Source organism: Felis catus, chromosome C2 (genome assembly GCF_018350175.1).
Source record: "Felis catus isolate Fca126 chromosome C2, F.catus_Fca126_mat1.0, whole genome shotgun sequence".
NCBI classification, from domain to species: Eukaryota; Metazoa; Chordata; class Mammalia; order Carnivora; family Felidae; genus Felis; species Felis catus.
The window spans coordinates 8,140,443-8,165,708 of record NC_058376.1 but is presented as its reverse complement, the minus strand read 5'-3'; the positions used below and the strand labels follow the sequence as shown (position 1 = coordinate 8,165,708).

Here is a 25,266-nt window from a genome sequence, read left to right as displayed (position 1 = left end):
AGACATAATAGACCACAAGCGGACCACGTATCAGAGCCGCGTGAAGAAAGGAACACTGCGTAGGAGCAGTACTTAGTGTTGCAAGGCTCGCGTTTAAGTAGACTGTGTACACATTTGGAGATCATACATTGAGAAAGCAGGAGACTTGAGCAGGAGAAATGGACTGAGGCTGGCTAATTCAGTTTAAGACACGTCGAGTGTCTTCGTGTTCAGTTGGAGGAAAGCTGAGGAGCGTTTGTGCACGTGAAGAGGGTGTTGTAGGCTGTGTGCAGCTCTTTTCCGTTTCTTCAGTGTGCAGAAGAAACATCATGAACTTAAGTTTGTCTAGGGGAATTTAGCATAGAATTTCTAACTACGGATGGACCATTTTGCTATAGTTTGTCATGAGAATTAATCTTTGAGATGGGAGATTTTCACTGTTAGGGTTTTTTTTTTTTTTTTCTGCTTAAGAAGAAAGGGGTACTTAAGATGGTGTTCTAAAGGTTTTTCCAGACCTTTATTCCTAAAATTTATTTTAAAATTAATTTCAGCTTTCTCACCAATTCTGTGTCTCCTGGTCTCATGTGGAAACAAGAGAGCAGTAACACTGTGTTAAGATTTGTAGTTTTGATGGAAAGGACAAACCAAGAGCGCAAACAAAACACCACTCCTGTACAGCTAGAGAAGTAGCATGTTCATGTATAAAATCGATTTGCACAGCTGTGAACAGGGTCCCGGAAGTTGAACATCCACCTGGTGATGCCAATGGAATTTGAAGTATAAAGGCTGGGAAATGTTGACATTAACAAACAAGTCATGAGTATTAAGATTGTGGCAGTGTGACTGCTGATATCCATGCCGGTCCTTTTCACAGGATTTCTATTGATTAAAAAAAAAATTCTAGGTTAAGATTTTAAGGTCTAGGATTCTAGGAAGATTTGGTTTCATGACAAAATGCATATTCCTTTAAGGAAAATTTGAAAGTACAAAAAATAAGAATAACAGTTTTCTTCAGTTCCTCTCTCTGGAGATCACTACTATTTATGGTTTATGGATAACCTGTCAGGTTTTTATTTTATTTATTTTATTTTATTTTATTTTATTTTATTTATTTTATTTTATTTTTTTATGCACACAACTATTTTTCTGTCCTTTAAAAATGTAATCATACGGTGTCTGCATCCTGCTTTATAACTCACTTTTTCTATATAGAACAATAGTTTCCATGTTGTTTTTCATGATACCGATGTGTTTATTGAACATCTACCATGATAAAATAGAAATATGAAACTCACCAAGCAGTAGATAATATCACTGGAATAAGAGTATAACAGAAGTAACCAACAGAGCATGGTGGTGGGTCATTAAATGCAAATTCAAGGAGAGGCTGGAGTGGCTTACAGCTGGATGAGGGGGAATCGAGGTGGTCTTGAAGGATGGGTAGGATTTAGGTAAAGGGTTAGGCGAAGAAGGGGCAAACTGTAGGTAGGGGAATGATTTGAGCGTCGGTGCAGAAGGAGGCAAAACGGCATTTTATAGAATGCCATGCCACACTCTGTGTTCAGGACAGTGAGATTTGAGCGAATGTTTTTAAGTTACAGAGGGTAAGTTAAATCCAGGTTGAAAGTGCTGTGCTTCCGGAAGATCTGTGTGGCCCCTATATGCCAGATGAGTTGAGATAGGGGATAAGCTGCCTTTACGTTCGGTGGTTTCCAAAGTGGGCTGTGCTCAGAAATCACCTGGATTTAAAAAAAAAAAAAAAAAAAAAAAAAAAAGAATTCTTGGGTTCTTCTGCATGCTTCCCGAATCAGTATCTTTGGGTGTGGAGTCTGCAGTCGAGTTTTGAGAACCTCCCTTAGTGTTTCTGAGAATACCACCAGGCCCAGCAGATGCTTTTCGAGGAGGATCTAGAATACCAAGTATGCAATAAGGACCTAGACCAAGGTGGTGGCAGTGGGCATGGAGAAGAATTAAGGCATGAAGCATTTTGAAAATGGGCCAGGACTTAGTGAGACCACTTCAAGTAGCTAAAGACGTCAGTTTCTAGTGATGTCGCTGGAAGAGTGCTGGTGTTAGGGACAAAGATGGGAAGGTGAGCTCTGTGAGGAAGGAGGTGAGGGTGCGTCTTTAGTGTGGGGAGTTGAGGTAGTGACATGGCACTGTAGGCGACACCCAGCCGCTCGTTGTAATAGCTACTGAGCAGGAGGTGAGTGTGGAGGAAAGACTTCAGCATTGTTAGTTCAGAGTAAGACTTTGAAGTATTTCTTTTGGTGGGAGAGATGGATCGAGAACTGAGCGGAGGGGGCAGGGGATGAGGCTGCAGGTAACACCTGAGGTTGGGGCTACAAGTGAAAGAGACATGGGGGCCTCGAGGCCACACACATTTTAGGAATTTTCTTAAAAGTGTGGCTGGGAAAAAGAAGTGAAACTAAACTCATTTATTACTCTTAGTAATCGTCACGGGCTGGTTGAAGGAAGATGCAAGCTACTAATAACAGTGTGTTGTTTTTGATTATTTCTGGGCCTGGTTATTTTTCTGTATTTTGGAAATGTAAAGATAATTAAAAGCAAAGGTTTATAAAATTGTATATAATTATATATGTATAAAGGTACATGCAGCCGACTAAGTATATGTGTGCGTGCACTTATGTAAATTAATTATACATAATGTGTGTTTTATAAGTAAAATTATATGTGTGTGTCATATAAATATATATGACCACTGTAGAAGAAAAGTCAGTGCTATCAGAAAGGATAGAGCAGAGTGGTTTTCCAGAGTTCTTCTTAAAAACTAGTCATGAGAAGGACTTGCAGGCTGTCGATTGAACACACACTCTTCCTGAGAGTCCTGTGTCTGATAGGAATATATAAATGAATGAGATGAACCCAGCTGTTCAGGTTGGTGGCGGGGAGGGGGGGGGCACTAGGGATAACTAAGCATTAGATCTCGCTCTGATGTGAATCTCAGAGCACCTAGAAGTCCCTTAATTCCTTTTTAATTCCTTTTATGCCCTGGGATCGGTTTGAATAATAGAAGGTTTGAGTACATTATGTGTAGGTGATATGAAATATGTCTTTAAGCAGGCACATCCGCAGTAGCGGTTGGAAAAGTCTTGGTGTTCGTATTACTTTTTTTTTAAATTCCTTAATTAGCGAGTGGGTGAAAACAGGCTCCAAGGCTCAAAATTGATGCTTGTGGGAAGTTGGAAATAACCCAAATATCCCCCAATAGGTATTTGTTTAAAGTACATTTAGGTCAGTGCAGGGGTGTATGCTCCAAGCATAGAGTAAGGTGCCGCGGATACAAATTGTTGATGTAAAGGTGTGGAAGAAAATGAGCAGAGATGCCATAGGACATCGGAATTTTGTGTGGCTTTTGGTTATTCCTATTCAGTTTCTTCTCATTCCCTTTTTAAAAAATAATGAACAATGTAGTGTCTTATAATTAGAAATGCAGTCTGCTTATTTCAGATAAATGATGGGAGAAAAACTTGAGGTCCTTAATCTTTTTTTAATTGTTAATGTTTATTTATTTTGAGAGAGAGAGAAAGAGGGAGACAGAATCCCAAGCAGGCTCCGCACCACCAGTGTGGAGCCCGGTGCGGGGCCTGAACCCACAAACTGTGGGATCATGACCCAAGGCGAAATAAAGAGGCTGATGCTCAACTGACTGGGCCATCCGGGCGCCCCTTGAGGTCTTTAATTAAAAATTTTTAATGTTTATTCTTGAGAGAGAGGGAGAGAGAGAGAGAGAGGGAGAGAGAGAGAGAGAGAGAGACAGAGAGACAGAGAGACAGAGAGACAGAGAGACAGACAGACACAGAATCTGAAGCAGGCTCCGGGCTCTGAGCTGTCAGCACAGAGCCTGACATGGGGCTTGAACTCACGAACCGTGAGATCATGACCAAGCCGAAGTCAGATGCCCAACCGATTGAGCCGCCCAGGCTCCCCTGAGGTCTTTAATTTTAAATGGAGAGAAGACCATCGTTGTTCAGTTCCAGCTTCAGGACGGCCTGCTGGCAAGTGGTCGTTTTTGTGATCGTGATTGGGCTGGAATGGTGACAGCATGTTTTGAGGCCTGCAGTTCTGATGAGAGTGGGCTGTATGGGGAGACTGGAGCAGGGAGTGCAGATAGGACCGGGAGGGCCTTGACCGTGGCAGGAACACTAAGAGGTGGAGCGATGAGGCCAGCTGGACCTTTCTGAGGGGAACCCGACCTAAGAATTTGCGGAGTGGATGTGTGTCGCAAGCAATAGAAAAGAGATCCTAGGTGATTAAGGTTCTAGTTGGGAGATGGGGGTGACGGTGACACGTGTAACCTGAGACTGGGAATACAGGAAGGAGAAATGGATTTTTCCCCCCAGTCCTGCCTGGTCTTTCCCCCCTTTTTGTTTTGAGCAGGGGAGAGGGTTGAGGAGATTGTAAATTCAGTTTAACATGCTCCTGGGAGCACTGGCTTTGGAGTCCTTTTGGTTGGATTTGAATTTTCTCTTTACCATTAGTCTCGTGCGACTTGTGGAGACTCCACTTCTCTGGGCTTTAGTTTCCTCACCTGTAGAACAGGGATAATAGTACTACTTACTTATATAATTATTTATGGGAGTTAAGTGAATTAAAGGAAAATATGTGTACAGTAAAGATAAGACCTCTATTCAGTGGTAACCAGGAAACAATAATGCCTGGCACATTCAAGCCTGGTTTACTGGGTGGAAATGTGGTCCCGGAACTCTGCAGAGAGAGGCAGCCAACCCCATACCTTGTAAGAGCCCGTGTAGCTCCACATACAACTACAATACTGGTGGACTTTCATCCTGCTGTCTTAAAAATGAGCCTTCTGGAACTTAGGTTTGCCTGTGATATATTTCTTAGTATCTATTTTATTTGGTAGTCACTCTCTCATAGTAGGAATTAGGTTTCTGGAAAGTTTTGTGGTCTGAGAATTTGAGGAACTTAGACTAGATGTAAATATGTTGGTAGTTGGCCTATTTTGAATTCGTGACAGGGCACCTGTACTTGACGCTTACTGATCATGGCTTCCTCCTAGAAACTTTCTAGTCTCTCCTCTCTGGTTTTAAAAACGACATTTGTCAGTGCATTATGTTACAAGTAATATGCACATGAGGCATTTCCCTCTTGTTTTCCTCTATGTATTGTTGTATACAAATAGTGCCTAATTTTGTTGGCATTTGAGCCCAGATGTAGATAGTTTCAGAGAGGCCAAGTAACTTGGTGCTTGAAGTAGCAAAAATTTGGGGCCACGTTTATGTAATCCACTCAGCTCTTAGTTCTTCAACCTTCTCTTTAATGTTTACTCAGGGTTGTGTTTTTTTCACATAGTTTCATGAGAAATCACATCTTCCTTTTTCCTTTAACATGTATGTATCTCAGGTACCTTCACTTCCAGTATGCCATTGGAGTCATATAATTGTAACCCTTCTTTTTTTTTTTTTTTTTTTTTTATCTTGCCCAAGGCGTTCGTGCTGTAGTGACTTACCTGCTTTTGGTTTATACCTTCTTTTTAGTTTGCCTCCTTTAATATTGTTTGGTAAAGGGAATCTATATATCAGTCCGTTACATGCTGTGATCAGATTTTCTCTGCTAGACTAGAGGAGAGTTTCTTTTCTGTTCTTCTAAACTGAAATGCTTTTTACAAATTAATTTACTGCCTATGAACTGTACTGTATGTTTGGGACGGTTGAGGTGGAAGATTGAGTATGGGGTCTAGAAATCAGACATAGACACCCTTTGATTCTTGGAGCTTTGTAATTTTCTCATGACTGTTTCAGCGCTTATTAACGAGGGGCATTTTGGTGTGAGACCAGAGTCCACAAGCTGTGACCTTAGGCCAGGTAGGCTGATCTCTGAGTTTGCTCTCCTCATTGATGAAATGGAAGTAACATTGCCTACTTGTCGGGCTGTCAGGAGATCAAGTGTGTCAGCCTGTGTACAGTGTCTCAGTCGAGTGGTTGGTGTGTAGTGTTGAGCGAACGTTTTTTTTTCCCTGTCGTTTTGCACGAGATTTCTTTGGGATTCTCCTGTGCTTTTTGCCTTCTTAATTTTTTTAAGACTATGACTGTTTTTAGGGGTTTTGGTGGAGTCCTAAATCGTCTTGGTTTTAAGGATTTCACCTGAAATCCCGGTTAGCGAAAATGCTTTTTTGTCTGTGTTCTTTGGCATCTTATTGGGAATTAGAATTAATAGATTTCTTTTCCTTGTGTTAGGTTATCAAAACCGTATTTAAAACTTTTCTTTTTGCTTTGACTCCTTTGGTTATCATGACTCTAGAAAACGTGTTCCTAAAATTGTTATGTGGAAAAAGGAAGACATTTCTTCTGTCTCTTCCTTAATGTTAGCGTAAATGAACAGAAATTTACGAGGAACGCCAGTCACAGGATAGTTTTTAGATAATCACGTTGTAATTTCAATGCATGGAATCAAATTGTAGTCCCCGATTTCATTTTTGTAGCCTATTCTGTTTTGGGAGTGGGTAGCTTATTTTCAGATTGGCACCTTCTGAACTATCTAAATTGCCCTTTTAAATCCTATTGTGTATTATATTTTATTTTTTCACGTGGATTAATTTTTTTTTTAAGTTTATTTATTTTGAGAGGGCAGGAGGGGCAGAGAGAGAGGGAGAGAGAACCCCAAGCAGGCTCTGCATGGTCCTTTCAGAGCCCAGTGCGGAGCTCAGTCTCACGAACTATGAATGAAATCATGACCTGAACCACAATCGAGAGTTGGACCCTCAACTGACTGAGTCACCCAGGTGCCCCTGGATTAAATTTTTTAATTGTGAAATACACATGTGCGAATATACATACCATGCAAAATTAAAAGATGCTTAAAAAACAGCTGTGTGCTTCCACACGGCTTAAGAAATAAAACAGTCCCTACCATTACTTCCAAAGCCTGTGTCGGGCTGATTCTTTTCACCTGCTGCTTGTGATATATATACCTACTAATTTATTTTGAAACTGCATACACTTTTTAGTTGTATGTCATTATAAAACATTGTGACATCAGAGAGGAGACGTTGTATCTTCCACTTAGTTCATTAACTCCTGAGTTAATCTGGATTTGCCATATGAAGCTAATGCGTTCATTTCAAACAGTTTTGCCGATCTTGATCTTTGAGGATTAGCATTAATTTTCTAAATCTCAATCCGTCACTGCTTTTAATTAGGTGTCTCAGTGTTCTCCCTCGCTCTCCTTCACCTTATCCCTCCCTCCTTCCCTCTGTAGAGAGAGACCCGAACTAACAGATGGAGTCTGACGCCTACCTGGGCATTCCGTGCATTTAAACTTCTGTGCGTTGAAATTCTGTCTCTGCAGATGTGCTCTAGGTTACTTTCATGCAGTGATTTTCAGACAACTAAACAAATGGTTTGTAGGTTTAGCTTCAAAAATCAGTTAAGCTCGGTTTCTGGATTGTTCATAGACCGTTTTATTGCCTTTGGCAAAATGTTTGCTAAAACATACTCTAAAAGATCTTGAGGATTATAGGAGGTTCCTGTGGTAGGGAGAGTAGAGGCTTTTCATTAGCATCTAATTGAGCGCCATCATTTGTGAATGACTCCATTTGTAGAGGGAAAGGTGAAAAATTCACTGTGGGTTTTTCTGAGAAGAATTTAAAATATGACTGGATTTTCAGACTTTAGAAAGGAAATTGTGTTTGTAGTTTGCAAAGTCCATCTGGTGTTCGCTGTTACCTACTTATTGTCATAAAACCCTGACCTCGTAGGAGCAGATCTTTTTGAAAAGTGACCGGCCTGAAGGATATATGGAATTATCGGTAGAATCTTAATTTCAAGTAGTCCAAGGTCAAGACTTAACGGAGTTTATTATCGCTCAGTGGATGACGGTTTGGTTGCCGCGTGTGTCCTCGGCAAGTTTCGTAACTTGTAGAGATGCTTTCCCCGTTGCTAAAGGCTGCTTTTCAAATGAGTGGTGATTAATGGATGACTTTTCTCAATTGGACAGGCTTGAGGCATGCTTCTTCCGATCCTCAGATACGCAGTCCGTTGTGCCGCTGGCCTGCCCGCATTTCTTACCTTTAGATATTTAATACAGTGATGGAATAATCTGCTAATTTCTAACTGCTTTTAGTAGAATAAAAAGACTGCTAATGCTTTACCTGCTTTTGCTTTTTTTCTTATGAAGTATGAAGTATTTTTCTCTCGTATCAGTAGTGTCTATCCTTTTGAAACCATTGAAGTTGGCAAAGTGTCGGTAACATTGTAAGTTAACATTTTATAGGTGAAGAATGTGATGTTGAGAACCCAAGAGATTTGATAGTATATAATTCATAGCTAGAGATTTAATTCACATTTCTTGTCTCCATGGTCTATGCTGGAATTGTAAAGACTTGACCATTCATGAGTGAAAAATTTTTAGAAGAGTATGTCTTTGATGTAAAAATCCTTAATCTTGAGGTTTCAAGTATTATTTTTTAAATAAAACTATTTTGAGATAGTACTTCAATGTTCATCCCTCTACCTGTCCATACCCACCCCCTCAAAGTGGGTACCAGTCGGTTCCATGTCTGAGGTTTTACCGTAGAATCTAAACTGGAAGAGTGGTTCTTTAGAAGTGGAGTCTGGAATGTAGGTAGTGATTTTAGACATAGGCGGTTCCTAAGTTACAGATAATTCATACATTTAAACCTCTGTCCCCGAGCTGCTCTTTCCAGTTGCTGCCATTTGGAGTACAAATGTCAAGCTTTCAAAGAACTTGGGAGTTCAAAAATAGAAGGAGAAATGAGTGAAAAACAGACATATTTGAGGGCAATAAATACACATTCAAATCTGTGACCATTCGCCTACAAACGTTTTTCTTCAAACAAGCTTGGTTGTTTTTACCTTTATTTTGTAACATGATTAGAATTCTACCAATTAGGGGTTCATTTGGACTAACTCACATCCTTGTTGAAAGTTGCAAATATTAAAGTGAATTATTTCCGTCTAGTTGATTTCTTTCTGTCACATACCTGACGTGAATCACACTGAGGCAGTAGAAGTTTTAGATAATAATTTAGGAACACAGAACTTACTTAGGAGAAAGGATTAGGAAGCAGGATGATTGGGATTCCCTAATGTAAAATTTAGGGAATTACAGACATCAGGATCGGAGAGAGTGCTAACAAAGAAAAACAACCTAGTTTAGACTTTGTTCACATAGGGAGAGGATCTGCAATTGTATTCTAAGGGGTCCTCAGTGCCCATGACCAATAATATCTTTCAGTATCACTTAAGTTTCTTTTGGCTGGCCTGGGAACTTGGCCAACGTGAGCAGCATTACTTCATTAGTAATATTTACTGAATTCCACAGTATCCGTTGAAAAAGTAGGTTTGTAGACTGAACTCATTTATAAGTTAGGTTGTAGCCTGTCCTTGTCCTTGTCTCTCGTCTGTTATCACCTGCTCTCAGCTGATAACATTGCGGTTGCCATTGCTTTCCCATCAGTCACTATAAAATTTGCTGTTCATTTGTGAAATACCAATGGAAGCAGTAAATAGGAAGTCCGGTGCAAGACTTACAGTAAAGTAAGAGAAGCCACTTGGGGAGCAGAAGCGGCCTGTGGGCTTAGGTGGGGGCAGTTGAGCAGTGTCTCAGAACTTCATTGACAAATAACCTTGGTAGATTGACAAGTTAATCTTAACCGTCAGGCAAATCGAACTACCTCTGATAGTAAGCCATGATGAGAAGTGAATTCACATTCATACTGATTTGTGAATTGAGGGATATTACAAAATGTACATTTCCCCCCAGATAAATTACATAGAAGAGTGAAATATTGACTTTATTTCGTACCTAGAAATGCCTGAAGTTTTCATTGGTGGTAGACAGATTTTTGAAACCTTTTCTCCCTGGCAATGGAATACATTACATTATATATATGTATAATGGATTTTCATTAATGAAAATTATTTTCAAGTAAGCTTAATAAATGTTAGTGTACAAGTTTACAGTCACTGTATCTCTGTTTTGGGGATTGTAGTTACGTTAGATGTTCCTCAATTAGGGGTGATTGTCTTGCATCCTTATCTCTTATCATAATCTGTTTTTCTTCACACAGTGTTATAGTTTTGCTGCTGGACTCTTCCCTCCCTCCCCCCACCCCATCAGGATGATATGAGACTTGAAAGAAGACGATGCATACAGGTGACTCAAGTTTTGAAATACAGTAAAGCTATGGCTGTCTGAGCGAATGTGGGAACTGGTGCTGTATTTTGAATGTGGGTGCTTTCTGATAAACATCGTAGTGGGGGGAATTATATTTAGATCGATAAATACAAAGATAGTTGTGATATTTAATAAACTTGACTTTGGGAATCTGTTTGATATTAGTGACTGAGTAGTGTGGTATTAACACAAGTACAGCATAGTAATTGCTAGTACTTGACTTTTTCCAAAGTGGTTGGTTGGCTAATACTTTGGTAAAATTGAAGCGCTTCTGTCAAAAACAAAAAAAATATTCACCTTTATGGTTGAATGCATGTTTCCTTCAGCTCCCCATTAGGATTGAGCAGATCTTTTAAGGGCATACGGAGTAGGTGTTCGTGTATCTAAATTCGGACTGACAGTTAAAATAAGGATATTATACCCATATGTATGATTCCTTGGAAAAATAAAGTCTGGGATTTTGTTTTTTTCTTCCCTTGTTCCCTCCTTCATCCTTTCCTCCAGCCCTCTCTCTCTTCTTCCTTCCTTCTTTCCTTTCATCCTTTTGTTATTTGTATTTACATGGGAGAAGCAGTATAAAGGCATTTTTGAAAGAGTATTTTTGATTGAGTTATTAATTGAGGTGATCTTATTAATGGAAAATGGAAAAATGGAGGCTAGCCCATCTATGGCTGTGTTCACACTCTTGAAACTACAGGGTGGCTGATGGATAAAGTGGTAATTTTTAAACTTGTATATTCTTTAAATCACACTGATTGTGAGGCTTTTTGTTGAACCAAGTGCCTTATATTTATAGACTTTGTCAGGATAGTCTTATTGGATTATATTTATAAACTGTTTGAAAATGTGGTCTTTAACTGGGAAAGAAGTAATGACATAAACCTTACATAGAGATTTAATTGCATTATTGGTGTAGCTCTTAAAGTTTTTGTGACTGGTTTTTGTTTTTGGTGATCTATGCTTTCTAAAGGAAAAAAATTACCTTTTTGACTTTAGAGTGGGATTCAAAAAAATGTCTCTACTATTTTGAATGAAGAAATGTGTTTTGAATATATTTTTAAATGAAATTGTAGATGAAATAATGTTTTACATTAATGCGGGATTCACAGAATCTTCTGGTAATTCTTTTTTAAGTAAAAGGTGACTGGGTAATCCTCTTTGATCCGTCTCTCAGACGTGCGCCCTAGAGCTGCCCCGTGTACAACACGTTCTGGCTGAGGGGCTCGTAAAGTCAACGTGGTGCCGAGGCTGAGTGTCACTGTCCTAGAGAAATGAGTAGGAATATTTACGGAGAAAAACTTTAGAATTTGATGAAAATATTGTTGTCCGATTTTATAAGTTTGACCTTTTGGTGCCGGAACAGTTTTCAGCACTGTCGGCCCGCGGATTGCTCGTCGGGCACCATAGGGCACGTTGGCTTTCCCAAGTGGGTGTTCACTTTCAACCGAGGTCAGTAGAGACACCAAGCATTTGTGGGATATCTCCTGGATTTATCCATGAATAGTTAATGATTTTGGTTGGAGGTGTTCCTGCATGAAATTTTGAGGTCGTGGCAAAGTTGCTCTTTTCTTTCTCCTTTAATCTCTATGAGATACAAAGGGTTCCCAAGCAGCCCTTTTTCTTGAAAGGCTCATGGATGGCATGAGGTGTCTAAAGAGTAAAAACAGTTTATTATAAAGGTTACCTAGTCACTTTCATGAATGCCGGAACACAAAAATTCTACGAAGATTCGATTTATGATCTAATGCGGGCTCTCTCATTTGGCCTGTGTTCTTTAAAAGTTATCAACACTTAGCGGCTTATGAGGGAAAAACTCAAGAAGGAAGATCTGGCTTTCTCTACATATGTATTAGCTGTTGCTGTATTTCCCTTTTAATGACTTAAAGGTTAGTAATTGTTTTTGAGCACGAAATTAGCAGCTGTCCTGATCATCATTAATTAAGGCAGCAGTCACTCTTGTGTTCCTGTGCACACATTTTATTGTACTTCACCTGATAGAACTTGACCACACAAACGCTCACGAGGAGTTCTTCCGTGAAAGCTATTTCTGGAATGCTGCTGCATACTCGAAAGTGGGTGTTCTGTTCTCCCTAGGCTTTCATGGCACTGACTCTCTCTGTTGGTTAGATGCTACGATGCCCTGCTCTGTCATCCCACTTGGGTGGTTAGGTGTGGGTCCAGAGCTGCTAGAAAGTGTGTTGAACTAGGTGTTGACTGATGATTGGTCTTTCAAAAGCAAAGGCTTTAATAATAGATTTTTCTTGAGCACCAAGCTAAAGTCAAACTTTGATGCACCTCTGGTACTTGTGTATATGGGTATTCTCATACCCTTTAGATTTGAGGGTCTTTTTGCATATTTAAAAATAAGACTATAAATGAAGTAAAATTGAATTGTTTTTAAATTTGGGGACAAAAATTATCTGTGGCCAAACAACTGTTGGGCTCACGTTTGCCTTGTACCGGGTACTGTAACGTACCGTGATAGGTGGCCTGCCCACAAGGATCCCTGTGCCTAGAAGCTAATGGCCCCGTTCAGTTGGGGAAGTGGGAAGATATGTAAACGCTGCAGTGGATATTTGTCATCAGTTCTTGAAACTTCTGTATTGAATTCAAGGCATCTAGAGTAAAAACAGAAAGCTCTCTTTGGTTAACAGCATTCACAGTACTTGGCCCTCACCTGACCCCCACATGCCGACGTTTCGTGAATCTACTTTCGTGTCCTACTCCTTTCTCCTGAGCTCCAGACTCCGTGGCTGCCTCCTGGCTGTCTGTTCTGCGCACATCCCTGCCCTCCCATTCATTCCCGTTAGAGATGAGTGGCAGTCTACCCAAGCACACCGTCCTCCTTGGAGCCTCGGAGCATTCTTTATCCTTTTGAATTAAGAGGTAACCACGTTTCACTTATTCAAGATGCAGAGGGGCACTTGGGTGGCTCTGTTGGTTGAGCTTCGGACTCTTGATCTCAGCTCGAGTCATGATCTCAGGGTCATGAATTCGGGCCCCATGTTGGGCTCCACCCTGGGCATGAGCCTACTTAAAAAAAATAAAAGAGGGGCACCTGGGTGGCGCAGTCGGTTAAGCGTCCGACTTCAGCCAGGTCACGATCTCACGGTCCGTGAGTTCGAGCCCCGCGTCAGGCTCTGGGCTGATGGCTCGGAGCCTGGAGCCTGTTTCCGATTCTGTGTCTCCCTCTCTCTCTGCCCCTCCCCCGTTCATGCTCTGTCTCCCTCTGTCCCAAAAATAAATAAAAAACGTTGAAAAAAAAATTAAAAAAAAAAAAAAAAAAAAGATGTAGAATCACTTACTTCTGAGATTGCATTTGGAAAATGCACTGCCTCAGAGATTTTGGTGTACATTAATATAAAAGCTCTTGCATGTTTTTTTCCAGTTTATTGGATAAAAGGACCTCCCACTCTGATTTGTTATTTTATGCTCGTGAGTATCCAATGGAACATAATTTGTGGAAAGCTGTTGGATATAGCAGTCGATACCATTCTTGATGTTGGCATCGTCTTCTTTAACAATTAAGATTGTCGAACAATAGTGATAGGTTAGTCATTTTAAAACTTGAAAGAGTTCTGGAACATATAGAACTACAACTCTTTTAGGTGGAATGCCCTGGAAATTATTTTAAATTGTGCTGATTTGCTCATAGGGTCTTTGTCATATTTCTTAAGCGTATGAATTTAAGTGCTTAAAACTAATATGGCAGAATTTTAACTTTTGATTCACTAATTCATCTTATTATTTATTTATTTAAAAAAATTTAATGTTTATTTATTTTTGAGAGAGAGAGAGACAGAGTGCGAGCAGGGGAGGGGCAGAGAGGGGAATCACAGAATCCGAAACAGGTTCCAGGCTCCAGGCTGTTGTCACAGAGCCTGATGCGGGGCTCGAACCCACAAACTGTGAGATCATGACCTGAGCTGAAGTTGGACACTTAACCGACTGAACCACCCAGACACCCCTCTAATTCATTGTAAAATGTGAGTTTTCTAGGGCAAGGTTTGCATATTTAATAGTCCTAGGAGTATGGCATATTATTAGGGTAGCAGTTAGAAGTCAGATCTGTAAATTAAAAGAAAAAATGAACTTTTAATTTTTTTTTTTTTCAACGTTTATTTACTTTTGGGACAGAGAGAGACAGAGCATGAACAGGGGAGGGGCAGAGAGAGAGGGAGACACAGAATCGGAAACAGGCTCCAGGCTCTGAGCCATCAGCCCAGAGCCCGACGCGGGGCTCGAACTCACGGACCGCGAGATCGTGACCTGGCTGAAGTCGGACGCTTAACCGACTGCGCCACCGAGGCGCCCCCAAAAATGAACTTTTAAATCTCATTCAGATGTAGGGTGCATTGGGTTTGCACATTTTAATATTTTGGCACATAACTGCCAGTTTGCCTCCTTTTGGGATTGTTCTTCACACAGCCCTGTGCATCTGGTCTTTATGTTTTTCCCTTCTGTAGCTTCTACTCATTTCTTAACCCTGGGCAATCAGATTCCACTTCTAATAATTCAACAAATTTATTGTTTTTGGTGAATGGTAAATCCAGTGGATTTATATTTTGCTCTCAGTCTGTTACTTTTTCTCCCTGTTTATTAAGTAATACACAGACACTGAAGAAATTTGGAAATTTGTAAGAATAGAGAGAAGTAGGAGGAAGTAGACCCAAAGTTCTGTCCAGTTCACACTGGCACGTTTCCTTTCAAGTTTTTGTTTTCTGTGCCATTTTTGACATTCAGGATGGTGTGCTTGGGTTAGAATGTATTTTATGTTATTTACATATTCTCTTTTTTTGGCTTAGCATTGGATCATAAATATTCCCCTGTGTCACCGAAAACTTAGCTAAGTTCGTGATCTGCTGTCAGATCACTTGAAACTTGAAACAAATCTGGAGCATTCGGAACTGTAGCTTTTTTGAGGGTGAAGTACTTTTAGAAATGCACTTTAAAGTGTGCTGATTTGAGGATATTTCATTATGTGATCATTTCCTAGTTGGATATCTCCTATTTGACATTGTTTTTAAATTTTTCCTTTCCTTTTTTATTTTAAAGTACTAACATCTGTGCACAAATGCTTGGTTATGTGTTAAATTACTTTCTTATAATTGAGTCCTAGGAGTGTGAGTATTGGGTTATAGAGTTTTGAAAACTTTTAAGGCCCTTGATACAACTTTTCAGAAAACCCTTTGGTAATATGTACCAATTTATACCCACTCGCATTACATGAATGTGTGTCTTTTGATATATCTTTGTGAGCGTTGAGTATTACAGTTAAAAATAACTCTAATTCAGCTGGCAAAAAGAAGAATCTCCTATTTTAGGAAATACAAAAGTAATAGTGTATACTCAATAGAGGAAAAAGTTTTAAGTTCTTCAGAAATGTCTAAAGTAATAATTGGTGCCTGGCTGGTTGGAAGAGCCTGTGACTCTTGATTTCGGGGTCGTGAGTTCAAGTCCCACAGCAGGTGTGGAGATTACTTAAATAAACAAAACTTAAAAAAAAAGAAATGCATAAATTAGGCAACAAAGCTAATAGTTTGGTAGATATTCTCCTCCAGGTTCTATCTTTCTAGCAAGTCATTTTTATTTAATGCTTTTATGGCATTTGCACTCGTTCGCTTAACTGTTGTTTTGTCCCACCTGGTCTGACAGTTCCCCAAGGTCAGATGGCTATGGCTTATTCTTTGTGTACCCTGTGTCTGTTGAGCAGGGTTCCTGGGACATAAAAATGGCTTGGTGAATTCTTTGCAAAAATAGTAACTTTTGCCATCCTTATCCCTAAATAATATTTTAATGTGAGCGTCTGCTCTGATAAATTTCTTAAAATGGTTTTAAGACTTCCACATTATCTTCCCTCTGCTCTCCTTTTAGTATTCATGTTTGTATTATTTCAGCTTCTAATCGCTACGTGGAAGCAGTTAATGATGATATGACTAAATATCACATGAAAGAACATACGATATTTATGGGAACGATGAGAAACCTAAGGGTAGCCACATTGCAGAGTTGAATTTCTTAGTCCTTAGGGCTTTTGTTCTAAGACCCAGGTGAGAGCAGATAAACTTACATTTGTTAATTTTAGACTTTAGGGATACTTACTATACGTATCTCCAAAGAATGTTTGAGTTCTGGGAAGATGACAGCAGGACATAGTTTTTTGAATCTCCACAGTTTTCTCTAAAAACAAAGTAACTAGAACAGCAAAACGGATACCTTGTGGACACCACCTCTACAAGATGAAGTGAACGGTGTCCCCACAGACCCCAATGCAAGTGGGTGAGGGCCAATCTCCAGTAACTACAAGACGTGCATGGTGTCCGTGCTTGTACAGAAGGAGGCAGCAGGCCGTCTGAAGGGCCTGAGAACAGGAGAACCGCAGGATCGCCAGCAAAAACTCCCTGGAAAGGGTGGCCAGCAAATTTGAGAACAGTAGGGGAGACAAAGATGTTTTCAAGTTTCCAGGATATATGGGGCGTGTGGCGAGTTCTGAGGGTCAGAGCCGTCTGGTCCCTATGAACTTTCAAAGACAGTTGAAGCTCCTTTCCTGGCCAAAGCCCTGCACTTGAGGAGACACTGCTGGGAACGGAATCCAAAATAAGCAGGATGGCGACGGTGGAGGCAAAGGGAAAAAAGGTCGGATGAAGTGAGGGAAGGTGAACACGCAGGAGATCTCACTTATGAGGCTGTATTTCAGTACCCTTCATGGAGACATAAAAGGACCAAAGCCAGAAAAGTTCTTCAGTTTTCTAAGTTTTTTTATTTTAGGGGTGCCTGGGTGACTCAGTTGGTTAAGTGTCTCACTCTTGATTTCGGCTCAGGTCAGGATCTCATGGTTCGTGGGTTTGAGCCCTGCATTGCGCTCTGCACTGACAGCGTGGAGCCTGCTTGGGATTCCCTCCCTCCCTCCCTCCCTCCCTCTCTCTCTCTCTCTGCCTCTGCCCCTTCCCGTGCTCATGGTTTCTCTTGCTTTCACAGAACAAATAAGTAAACTTTAAAAAAAAAAAGTAAAAATAAATGTTTTTTATTTGACATGAAAATGAGCAACAGGCAAGGATTGCAGTCATATTTCCCACAGAGCTTTTGTAAGAAGAAAGGAATAAGGAGCAGAGAAATATTTGTGCAGACAGTGAAAGCGTGACAGCGAGAAATGTCCACAAAGCTAATGAAAACGATAACCTAGTGTTTTAGAACAAACCCAAATTTAGAAAGCGATATGAATATGAATATAAATCCGGATAGAAATCCTAGAAATGTGGTGGTAACTGAAGAAACGGGGAGAAAGTCATTAATAAAAATCTAGAAGCCTAATTTAGAAGGAACACAAGAGTGAACAAACACAATAAAGAATTTCTTTAGCGAACTGGAGATAAATAGAAAAAGAAAATTAAACAAAAAAGAACTGAAGAAAAATAACCATCTAGAAAAAGGTGACAGTTATTAAAGACAGGCAGTAAGGTTTCAACATACAGTAATAAGAAATCCTGAAGAACAAAAGTAATGAAACTTAATATATATACTAAAAGTTAAATTTCCTGAAATTAAAAAAAAAAAAAAAGGATTTGCCACCACGTTTTGAAAAGGTATGTTGTATACTTGTGTTATGTGGGTCCAGAAATGACCCAACATGTAGACATATTTTTTAAAAATTACTGGACTTAAAATAAGATTCTTGGTGGGGCGCCTGGGTGGCTCATCAGTTGAGCGTCTGACTTTGCTTCAGGTCATGATGTTGCAGTCTGTGAGTTCGAGCCTTGCATTGGACTCTGTGCTGACAGCTCAGAATCTGGAGCCTGCTTTGGATTCTGTGTCTCCCTCTCTCTCTGTTCTTCCCCCACTCACATTGTCTGTCTGTCTCAAAAGTAAAGAGTAAAAAAATAAATAAAAAAGATTCTTGGGGTATCTAGGCAAAGACATAAGTCATTATTAAAGGGAAAGAATAAGGGTGCCTGGGTAACTCAGTTGGTTAGGCATCTGTCATCAGCTCAGGTCATGATCTCATAGTTCAGGAGTTCAGGGCCCACACTGGGTGCCGGGCTGACAGCTCAGAGTCTGGAGCCTGTTTCAGATTCTTTGTTCCTCTGTCTGTGCCTACCCCACTCGTGCTCTGTTTGTCTTTCTCTCTCTCTCTTTCTCAAAAAAACAAAACAAAAAAAGAAAGCCTGGAATTTTATATCCAGCTAAATGGACTAAACTATAAAAACAGACAAAGTGTTAGGAACACAGGTATGAATTTGGGGAGCTTTGGTTTCTTTTTGAGCACTTCTTGAGGACTCTACTAGAGAATAAACTTGGGCAACCCAGAAAGACTGCAGGGACATGGATAGAAGGGGAGCGTTAAGCAGATGCTTGTGGAACTGAAAGTGAATGATGGTTATCTGTGAGTGTGTTCTAGAATGCCCGTGCTCTCTGCAGTGAAGGTGCAGTTCAAATAACTGGAAAAATGAAAGAAGAAAGTTGCTGATTGTTCCTACTTCTTCATGGGGAGTTAAAGGGTAGTACTTCAAATGAGATGCTCGGAGGAGAGGACAGTTTAGGGGAGACCGTTACTCATTAAATTTCGGTGAGGATTTTAAGTAGGGGAATCAGCGGGGCCTACTTCTTCAACTCAAGACACGTAATGAGAGGGAAGGAAAACAGAACTATCAGAACAAAGTACAGAGCTCTAAACCTGTTTCTTGTGGAGAACGAGAAGCATAACGATGGTAAGAATACCTTGTAATACACAGAGTACATGGTGTGTACCTAGCACGTGCCCAGGAGATATGCTCTTATTTTTATGATTAGTGTTCTCACCCCATCCAATCGTTACCGTACTATTTATGTGTATTGGGGGGCTTGCATTTTCTTAAATTTCTCCTGAATTTGAGAAATTGGGATGTCTTTTCAAATTACATGTTAATGTCTCAAACTTTATGTTAGGCTTGTATTACCAGAGTTAACAGGCTGTTTGAATTCATATCTCATTTACATAACTTAAAATTTGTGTTGAAGGACTGTTTTATCTATTATTGGGATTATGCTACTTTGTGGCCTATGATTTGGACTGTGGAATTAGGCAGAAAGCATTTCCAGGAGCAGGGTAGGCGGAAGGGGAAAAACTGTGATGGGTAAAGGGTGTTATTCTTGGAACCAAGATAGCTGAAAATTAACATTTTGCTTTTTCATACTTATGAAATGATGAATGTATAACATCCATTTTTACATGAATATCTTGTTGCAGTTATTATATTTTTCAACAATATCCTTCAAAATTGAAAGATACTTGAAATACTTAAGCTCTTCTTTTTCCCCATTGAGTAAGACACAACATGTTTGTAATTTTTTTCTTCCTTTGACAGCAGGGACTTTTTCTTATCCCCTCACCTTTCTTATAAGGTGGGGGGGGGGGCAGGGGCGCACGCACATGTGTGTGTGTAACTATTCCATGAAACATAATTTATGTGCCATAAAAATTTATTCATTTTATGAGTAAATTTGAGTTTTTGTTGAACTAGCACAATTGTGCAGCTCTCACGACCACAATCCAGTTTACATACTGTTACTTAAAAATAACTCAAGTTCAGGTAGAACTTCTTTAAAGAAGAAAGTGAAAGTCACCAGTGATCCTAACATTCAGATTTACTTCGTGTGCTTTGTGACTCCTTTAGACCATATTTAAGAAACAAAATCGGGGTCATATTTTACTTACTTTTTATAGTCTTTTACAATTTCAACACTTCTCCATCATTAATATTCTTTTATAGCATCATTTTTAATGGCTAATTGGTATTCTACAAATTAGTTACTATTTAACCTATTCCCCATTGTTGCTAATTAGTTCATAAATAATGTTTAAGTGAACATTATTATATAGTCTTTTTGTTCCTCTTTGATTTATTGCCTTAGGTCTAATTCCTCGAAGTTGTAGTTGTTGAATTAAAGGATATGTACATTTTAAAAGACTTATGATACATATTTTCAAATATGTTTTAAAGTACAATTGTCACTTCTACCAGTTACACATCAGAACTTTCCCATGCTCTAGAATCCTGGCGGTTTGAAAATGTTTGTTAATTTGATAGACACAATAACTTAATTATTTTCCCTTGCACATGTTTGAATGTTAGTGAGACTGAGTATGTTCTATGTTATTCATGTGTTATGTTTTATGTTATTCATATGTGAGTTTCCTTTCAATATTCTTTGCTGGTATTTTTTTGAGGTTTTTGTTGTTGTTGTTGTTTTAATTTGTAAGAGATCCTCATTGAAGCTTTATTGTAATGCCAAGAACTGTTACAAGCAATTTACATTTTTTTAATGTGTTTACTCTTCATGGTAACTCTGAGATAGGCATGATAAGCCCAGCAGGGATTAGGGGGCCTGCCCCAGGTTGATCCTGTGAATGTAGCTACGATTTAAACCTGGGAGCAAGCGTGACTCTAGACTCTTAACCAGTTACTTAGTTACTGCCAATCAGACATTTTCCAGTTTGCATTTGTCTTTTTAATTTTTGTTCCCAGTATCATTATACAGGATTTTGAAGTTTCTGTATGGAGAAACTAGGTCTTATTAGTGTAACACCTGGGACATAATAGATTCTCAAATATTTCTTGAACAAATGAGAACAAACCCATTAATAATCTGTTGATGGTGGTGACCTTTTATTTTCTGGATTGTATTTCCTCTTTTAAAGAGATTCCCAAGAGTTTCATAACTAATTTACTCTTTGGTTTCGATAAAATATAATAAGCTTATCTGTATTAGCTTTTCTGGAAAGTCTGTGGAAGTAACTGCTGCTTTAAAAAGGAACATTGTTCTTTAGCAAGTATGAGTTGTGAAGAATGTGTATTAACAACAGTGATTTGAATTGTAAATTCAAGTGAAATAAAATATGTGTTTTGGTTCTAGGAATAATTTGATGAAGTTTAGTTTTTGTAGTTTTAGAAAATGGGTAGATTTGGCCACTGTTTAAAAAGATTTTTGAATAAATTGTGGTTTACTTTAAGAAGTAACAAGCTGTAAAAGGAAAGCCCAAACTGAGAAAGCTGAAGTAAAAAGTTATTACGGTTTAAGATTTGGATATTGTAGATTACTTTCTCCAAAGGTGTGTAATTTAAGATTTTACCTCTTTCTAAAAGGTTTTGTCTTCCTTTTCCTTTGATATTTGACATCAGGCTACTTTGTAGTCTTTCTTTAGTTTGGTCAAGACCTGTATATCCTTCATGCTAGTCTTTTTAAAACGTGTAGCATCTTGGGGCGCCTGGGTGGCTCAGTCAGTTAAGCGTCCGACTTCGGCTCAAGTCATGATCTCACGGTTTGTGAGTTCGAGCCCCGCGTCGGGCTCTGTGCTGACAGTTTGCTCAGAGCCTGGAGCCTGCTTCAGATTCTGTCTCCCTTTCTCTCTGCCCCTCCCCCACTCACACTCTGTCTCTGTCTCTCTCAAAAATAAATAAACATTACAAAAAAATTTAAAAAAACGTGTAGCATCTATATCGTTGAATGGATCTCTGTATTAGAGATTAGATTAGAGAGAAACACAGATTTATCTCCCGTTTTTATACACCATCCCCGAAATACACCCCATGGAATCAAGTACTCCAAAAAGCAGACACTTGAAAATGTAAATATTTATCTTCTTATTGTAAACCTAGATCTCCTTTCTGTAAAGTTATAAAAGTTAAAAAAAATGTGTTGGATATTTGCTGTTTCTCTAACCTGCTCATTACAACCAGCGTTCTTTCCTCCTATTAGAAGTAGTATTTTTTAGGCTATGTTCAGCTGACATGTTAAAAATTCATATTTGTACTTTTCCTCTATATTAAGCAGTAATTACTCAGTTTACATGCGTATGCTAGTACTTCATTATGAAAGGAAAAAATAATCAGTTTTCCTTATTCTCCTTAGTGGTAAAATCGCTTTTAATCTTAAATTTTTATTTTCATTTATTTTTATTTTTTTAATTAAAAAAATTTTTTTTAACGTTTATTTTTATTTTGAGAGAGAGACAAGAGAGCTTGAGTGGAAAAGGGACTGAGAGCGAGAGACACAGAATCTGAAGTAGGCTCCAGGCTCTGGAACCCATAAACCGTGAGATCATGACCTGAGCCGAAGTTGGACATTTAACTGACTGAGCTTGAATTTTTCAATTCTTCCTTTGGTTACTTCTGTAACTTTAAATATAGTAATGTGTTTATAGCTCTGTTTTATTATTTAAAAAACTAATGACTGTCCTCCCAGAAAGACGAAATCGAGTAGCTCTCTGTGCTGCTTTTCTTCCTGCCAATTTGTCGTCTTCTAAGTTTTTTTTCTGGGGGCGCTTGGGTGGCTCAGTTGGTTAAGCATCCAACTTTAGCTCAGGTTGTCATGATCTTGTGGTCCGTGAGTTCGAGCCCCACGTCGGGCTCTATGCTGACAGCTTGGAGCCTGGAGCCTGCTTCCAATTCTGTATCTCCCTCTCTCTGCCCCTCCCCTGCTTGCACCCTGTCTGTCTGTCTGTCTGTCTGTCTGTCTCTCTCTCTCTCTCTCAAAAATATTAAAAAAAAATTAAAGTTTTTTTTTCTGTTGATTATGACTAAAATTTTATAAAACTGATTTAAACCTCTCTTTCTTGATCCATCACTTTTAGACAATTTCTCTTGATTTCCCAAGATACTCAGTGAGGGTTTTAGGACCTTTGTTACATTTCTTAACTACGTCACAGACTTTACCCACCAGATGGTCACTTTTACATTGTATGTACATAAGTATATACACTTTTACGCACCTCTCCTTAACTAGAATTGAATCCCATGTTTTGTTTTTGAGATTTTTGAAAATTGAAAACAAAAAACTGTCCTGGAAAAGTGGAGAGAGGGAGATGTAAATATTGTGTCACTAAGTTTGTTCCACTCGTAGGTGAGATGCTAACCCTGGGACTGAGGTGTGGTGTTGGCAATATAATGGTTGGTTTTGTAAGAGGATTTAATTGTCTGATACTGTATGAGTTGATATGCATTGAACTTTCACCAGAAAGAACTTTTTTAAAAGCCTCAGATGCAGAGTAATTGTTTATGACACTTGTCACCTTTGGTCTATACATGACCCCCCCCCCTTTTTATTTAAAAAAAATTTTTTTTTCAACGTTTATTTATTTTTGGGACAGAGAGAGACAGAGCATGAACGGGGGAGGGTCAGAGAGAGAGGGAGACACAGAATCGGAAACAGGCTCCAGGCTCTGAGCCATCAGCCCAGAGCCCGACGCGGGGCTCGAACTCACCGACCGTGAGATCGTGACCTGGCTGAAGTCGGGCGCTTACCGACTGCGCCACCCAGGCGCCCCTCCCCCCCCCCCCTTTTTAAATAGTATTCTAATAGTAAATACCTGTGCATCCCTGTTGCCCAGCTCAAGAACTTCACTTCCTCCGCCATGTCAGCTTCTTCCCCTGTGAGAGGACTGCAGACAGGTTGGGTGTTTATGGTGAGCCATTGGACCTGCAGGCTTCAGTTCAGCAAGTGTGAATTGGGGTCTTGGCAATTCACTCATTGCCATTTGTCCAAGGACTCATTTGTCCATTGCCAGGTTGAGGAGGCCCCAGTGAGAAGTATGGACTGCTGGGTTTGCCCATCTAGCCCTTCCTAGGCACGTGACTTAGTATCCTCACAGGGTCTTTCTTTGGCCTTAGCCTGGGGGCGCCTGTGTTTCAGTGGCTGAGACCCCGTGTGTTGACTAGTGGGTACTTCCTAGAGGCACCCGGAGAGGAGTGACCATGTGGCAGATAGTTGTCTTCTTTTTCTCCAGTTTTCCTTTCTCACCCAGGATGGCACTTACCACTTCCACTGTGGTTTCTGGTGCCAGCTTTCAGCTGGAGGGCTGACATTCCTTTGAACGTTGGTATGATCCCATTGGCCTTTTGTCCTGAAGAAATCTGTCAGAATCTTTGGTTTACTGTCAAGTCCCTATTCTGTGCTTTAATTAATTGATTTTATTTTTGTGACTCCCTCCTACCATTTTGGTGGATATTATGGACAATATAAACAAGTATGCTCAGTCTAGCTAGTGCTCTAGATTTTCTTTTTTAAAAGGACCCTCTTCTCCCATCTCAGGAAACTGAACTTCTAGGTGTGGTGTTGATTTCTTTTCTTGCTGGTAGTCTAAGAGGATTTTTTTAAAGCACTATTCCAATTATGGCCTTGGTTCTCTGTTTACTGGTGAATTCGGGTAGCACAGTTGACCCTCGAATGATGCAGTCGAAAATTCAAGTATAATTTTTGACTCTCCAAGAACTTTACTACTACTGTTAACTACTTAACTACTTAACTACTACTGTTGACCAGAATTGTTGCAGGTAATGTAAACAATCGATTATCATGTTTTGTTTTGTATGTTGTATGTATTGTATACTGTGTTCTTAAAGTAAGATAGAGAGAAGACCATGTTACTAAGAAAATCATAAGAGAAAATACATTTACAGTACTCTTTATAAAAAAAAAATCATGTATAAGTGGATTTGTGCAGTCAAACCCTTGTTCAAAGGTCAACTGTATAAAGAAGTAGGTGGCCTTTTGGGTCTCAGGAAAACATTCCTGCTTTAAGTAGTATACTTTAAGTGTAGCACTTAAACTTGCCCATGTGAGAAGCAGCCGTGTTGAAAGTCAATACCTGTACTTCATTTTCTGCCTTTGTGACTTTTGGTTTGGGCTCTGTTTGGAAGCACTTTTTTCCTCTGTCCCTGATCTGTTCACATGTTTTACCTCCCCATGGACAGATACATGGCCTCTCTTTATTACCTTGAGTTTTGGAGGATGACTGCTTTTCTCTTTCAGGTGCTTCCCACGCAAAGCTCTTGAAAGTGAAATTTTCAGGGGTGCCTGGCTGTGTCAGAAGAGCATGCAACACCTTTTTTTTTTTTTTAAATGTTTATTTGCTTTTGAGAAAGAGAGTGGGGAACAGAGGAATTCAAATGGGCTTCACACTGACAGCAGAGAGCCCCGTGTGGGGCTCCAACCCACAAACCATGAGATCATGACCTGAGCTGAAATTGGCTGCTCAGTCGACTGAGCCACCCCAGGTGCCCCAACTATTGCAACTCTTGATCTTGGGGTCATGAGTTTGAGCCCCATGTTGGGTGTAGAGATTACTAAAAA

At 39.6% G+C, this 25,266-nt stretch overlaps 1 protein-coding gene across 3 annotated transcripts in view; it reads left to right on the top strand.

Moving 5' to 3' along the window:
• The window catches only part of DYRK1A (dual specificity tyrosine phosphorylation regulated kinase 1A), a 149,429-nt gene that overhangs the window by 43,403 nt on the left and 80,760 nt on the right, over positions 1 to 25,266 (top strand). For 2 of the 3 annotated variants that reach the window (XM_023238743.2, XM_023238742.2), the window contains exon 2: positions 10,055 to 10,140. The exons of the other annotated variant lie outside the window; for it this stretch is intronic. In XM_023238743.2, coding sequence (XP_023094511.1) covers positions 10,131 to 10,140 — 10 coding nt within the window. In that variant the 5' untranslated portion in view covers positions 10,055 to 10,130. The remainder of the gene's footprint in view (positions 1 to 10,054; positions 10,141 to 25,266) is intronic. 3 annotated transcript variants of the gene reach the window in all.